General features: G+C 35.5%; 1 protein-coding gene across 1 annotated transcript; it reads right to left on the bottom strand.

Moving 5' to 3' along the window:
* Positions 1–243: 243 nt before the first annotated feature.
* On the bottom strand, positions 244–1,562 carry GPER1 (G protein-coupled estrogen receptor 1). Its single transcript, XM_010003270.1, has one exon. The coding sequence runs from the start codon at positions 1,560–1,562 to the stop codon at positions 489–491; it is 1,074 nt and encodes a 357-aa protein (XP_010001572.1). The 3' UTR covers positions 244–488.
* Positions 1,563–4,845: the final 3,283 nt, after the last annotated feature.

The following is a 4,845-nucleotide window of genomic DNA, read 5'->3' as shown; positions in this document are numbered from 1 at the left end:
GTAGTTCTTCTAAACAAAGTCATTTATCTTAACATATTTGGATGAAAAAATCAATGCTTCTGCATCTCCACATCAATACGTTGTAATGATTTTTTCCCCCCTCTTATGGCAGCTTCATTATTTCAGTGGAAGTACCTCATATACACTAGCAAAGTAGCATATTTGATAATCAGGTTATATCCAGAGTCTTCCTAACTTGATAACATTTTCTTCTATATTGTCATTCGTATAAGTATAATACAAAATAAAGCTCCTTCAGTGCTCGGCTTTTAATAATCCTGTTCTTAATTAAATATAAATCTGACTAGAACATATTCTTCTACATTAAAGTCTTGTCATAAAAACATTTTTAATATAAACCTGCAATGCTCAGTAGAGCGAGAATATATATACACACACACACAGACACTTTTTTCTCTTAGTAGCAAGCGTTTTGTTCACTTTTTGCACAACTTCACAGTCATGTGTTTCATACAACCACTACTAAATCAGACCTCTGATTGCTCATTGCTGTCAGGAATGACAGATGTTAAGGCAGCCTGACAGAAGCGATGTAATGTTGACATTTTTGTTTTCTGCTCAATGTACAGTCGCAGTTTGTCTCTGAAGGTTTCCCCTAGAAAACTGTAAATTAAGGGGTTCAAACAGCTGTTCGAAAAAGCTGCCAGATTCACGATATGTCCTGTTAAAGGATAGTCATGTCTGAAGGATGGGCTGCTTGAAGAGACTGGCTCGCTCTTCTTTTGAAGAAGTTGAACACTAATGAAGACATTTTCAGGCAGCCAGCAGATAAAGAAGACCAAGACAACAACAAAAATCATTCGAAGAGCCTTTTGGCGCCGCAGTCGGAGACTTCTGTGCTTATGTGCTCTTATAAGAACTCGAACAATTAACGAGTAACAAAGCCCAATGATCACAAAGGGGATAATAAACCCCAGGGTTATTTCTAGCCACTGGATTTCTTTTACATCTGCAAAACAAAAATAGACCTCTCCGGTGTGTTGTAAATGCACAGCTGTAAATGGGACTAGTGCTGCAGAAATAGATGCCATCCATATGAGCCCACAGCTTAATCTAGCGTGTTGCATAGTGCGAAATATGTTGGACCTCATTACTTTTGTCAGTGCCATGTATCTGTCAAAACTCATCCATGTCAGAAAGAAAATGCTGCTATACATGTTGATCTGAAGGAACAAAGACATAAAGGTACAAATAATAGTGATATCGTAATACTTTTCATCAAGATTAAAAACCTCAATAAGAGAATCAGCAACTAAAATGAGATCAGCTACTGCAAGATTTATGAAGTAAAGGTCTGGAATGGTCATTTTTTCACGAAAGCTTATGTTGACTACCAGGATCAGGATGTTTCCCACAAAGCCAATAGGAAAGAGAAATATTGTGTAAAGACATGATAAGAAAAGCCCAATAACATATTGTTGGTGTTCTGATTTATCAGCTAATCTAGAAGATAGGCTTTCATTACACAAATGTGATCCATTTAAGTTGAAACTTGTGCTGTTACATATAACAGGTGATATTGAGGCAGAATAAGTTTCCATTGTTAAAATATCCGCAGAGAAGATATCAGTCCTCACAGTTTGGCAATGCCAAAAAAATCAGGTTTCTTGTTGTTTTCAACTAAGTTCACAGTAAGCATTTTGATTGGCAAGGAAAAAAATCTACAAGTTTGTAGAGAAAATTAAAATTCTTTAGAAGTCAAATTAATTAGACTTGAAGCATAACAGTACAAATAGTAAATGTTTTTTTTTTACAGGACACTAGATACATTATAAATAAGAGAATTTGCAGTTCCCATGTGCCTTAAGCTTGTGTAGGAATCTTTTTACCATTATGGTACTTGCATCTCTATTAAAAGCTTTTCATCAACAGTGTTTCTTCTTGCAGGTTGGAAGGTAGTGGTATTTTAGCTTCATTTGCTTTCTTTTAGTAATCGATGAGCATCCTTGGACCTGCAGTTTGCAAATGGAACATAATGAATTTGATACTTGAGCATTATACCATATGCTTCTGCTAATTTAACATAGACAGATGAGGAGGAGGTAGATGAGTAAGAAACATGTTTTAATGCATACACAAAGGTTCAGCTAAAACAATCTTAAATTTGTTCTAGATGATACTACGTTGTGAGGGCAGATCGGTTAAAATGTTGTGTACCCTTCAGGGATTCAATAACAGAAAATGTAGAAATATAGAAAATCAGGGAGTTCAGCTTACTGACAAATTTTGATTTTTTACTATATGGATATGTATGTAAAAAGAAACATTTCATCAGCAGCTTGTAAGGCTATTAAGTAGCAAAGTCTGTGGCTGAGAAGGCAATGTAGATGAAAAGCAGTTGGTTCCTTCTACTTTCAGGGGGAAGGAAACGCACAATTTAGAAATGAAGGTAATCACACAAGCAGCAGATTGATTTACACCAACATTATTGTACTCAATTTGCTTTTCTTTGTGATTATCTATGTTCCACTGACTTCTGGATAGGAATGGAAAATATCACTTAGCTGCTTTGTTTACTTACACATGTTGAATGCTATGGACTTGAAGCATTGCTGGAAGTTTATTTAGAACAAAAAAACCCAAACAAGCAAAGACACCCCAGACAAATAAAGCAAGAAAATGATAAGCCAGGGTGTTTTGTGTTTAATTTTAAATATTTTTAATGGTTTTAATTTTCATCTTAGTACCTATTCCTTGATTTTAATTACATTAAAACATGTAAAAAAAGAGTCAAATTGTGTACTAGTAAAATTAATGCATATTTCTGTATTTTGATGACTTAAATCTTGCTGCTGTACAGTCTGGGAGAGAAAAGGGAGCAGACCACTAATGGAGTCAGAGTGGTAGAATATTTTCGGTCAGAAATACAGCTCTCGGTTTGCTTAAATGTATTCAAGTTATCAGAAGTAGTCAACAGATACTTAAAGATACCTGTTCCAAAGCTTTTGTTGCTTAGTGAAATAGGTGTAAGGACATAGTAGCTGTTGTTGTGTTTTGAATCATTTTCATAATGTAAATCTCTATGCTAAAATGCCCAAATGAAATGACATTTCTTGGAAGAAGGTTTGATGTTTGTTTCAAGCAGCTATGGAAGTCAGACATGAACTGTTGTTTTTTATGTAGCATCCTTTTATTGCCGAATAAGGCAGTAAAACTCCCCTAAATACAATAAAAGATAAGTTAACAGTCTAAGCAATTGATTTTAAAAGGGCAGTCTGTGGTCAGATTTTAATGACATCAGAAAGGCCACCAAAAACCAAGCCATTACAAGCATTACAGGTAACCAGGTACTGGAAAACACTTTATTTTACCTTAATTCCATTTCTTCAGAGCTGATTTTCCTCCAGACAACAGAAGGCTGGTTCTTGCTTAGGTGCACGCTTCATGGATGCATCAACTTCAGCTGTCCTGTCAGTAAAAACTTGTACTGAGGTGTGCAGAGCTGCAGTGAATGCCACTTGTTGATGATTCAGCAGTAAAAAAAAAAAATCATATAAAAGTCAATTCTGTTTTAAAAGGTCCAAAATAATGGATAGTTTATGACAGCAAAATACAGATCTTGCTGCATGTCCTTGGCAATAAAACAAGCTTTATAGATTCCCAGGGTTGCTCTAATTTGTGTGCAGTTGAAGTGCTGCTGAACAGCCTTATAAGGCTAGAATTAACCCTGTTTCTGCTGGCTTCTTTTTTACTAGAGCTAGCCAAGCATCTTTTCTCTCATAGTTTTCAGTTTTATTTTGCCTAATGCTCATTTTGCTCTCTCTTCTGCCTCTAGCAATTTTTTAAATTATATAGTCCATTCCCAAACCTATAGCTCAGCTGGTCAGTAATCAAGACATTGCAAACTGTAACTGAGCATGATTAACAGAAATGTATAGCAATAATTACTGTTAGATGTGATTTTTTTTTTTTTAAAGCCTCTGGACAATCTAAAGAGAAATGTTCTGTTGAGAGAAATCTGGCAGCTGAGAAAGGGTCATTTGCTAAACTGACAATATACATTTAAGTTTTCCTACCTTCAAGTCGATCCCATTTTGCATGTTTGTATTTGAATTCTCAGGCATACATCATCATCCTCACAGTTCTTAGAACTGTTGAGCTAAAAATCACAAGGATAAAACACACTTATTTTGCAGAGAATGTGGAGCCCTGGTCTTGCATAAAAGCACAAGTATTGCAGGTGGAGTTTTGCCTTTCATCTGTAGAGGGGGAAAAACTACTTGACATTTCCAGAAACACTGCCTGCTGGTGGCTAGAATTCTTAGAACAAAAATAATAGTAAACCTTTCTCGTGAAAGAGATTTTATTTCTGTAAATTGCTTTTTATGATTGTATTCATCTGATAGCTGGGTGCTCAGTGCCATTAATGGATGTGCTGTATGCTGAGGCAACATTCTATTGCTACTGGAGTAAGATGAACTGGATCTCAGCATTTAGGATTTCAAGCAGACAATGATACAGTTTCAGAAGTAAAGAGTAAGCAAATAATATGTCGCGATAATGGATGCAGTACATCTGTTACAGTGGTCAAATATTTTTAAATTACAAAATAATTCATCGGTAGAAAAGTGAAGCAAAAGTTCTTCACACAAGTGGCTTTGGGAGTAGAAGGCACTTTGCCTTCTAGTGCAAATACATTATTTGCTGATTTTTCGTGACAAGTTGTGCATAGAACAGAGCATCTTGCCAGTGTTACTAATTTTAAAATGTCATTTCAGGACTTGTTCTGCACACATAGTTTTGGATTAAATTATTATTTGTTTGTGCAAATTAGTGCTAGTAAAGATTTTCTGAACAGAAGACTTCCACTGTGTGTGGACTGCC

The sequence above is a fragment of the Chaetura pelagica genome, unplaced genomic scaffold (assembly GCF_000747805.2).
Source record: "Chaetura pelagica isolate M959 unplaced genomic scaffold, ChaPel_1.0 scaffold138, whole genome shotgun sequence".
In the NCBI taxonomy this organism is placed as follows: Eukaryota; Metazoa; Chordata; class Aves; order Apodiformes; family Apodidae; genus Chaetura; species Chaetura pelagica.
Note: the sequence above shows the minus strand (reverse complement) of the source record. Positions and strands in the feature narration are given on the sequence as shown.

Bases quoted from the DNA above. Each gene is read 5' to 3' on its own strand.
- GPER1 (XM_010003270.1), bottom strand. From the start codon at position 1,562: ATGGAAACTTATTCTGCCTCAATATCACCTGTTATATGTAACAGCACA.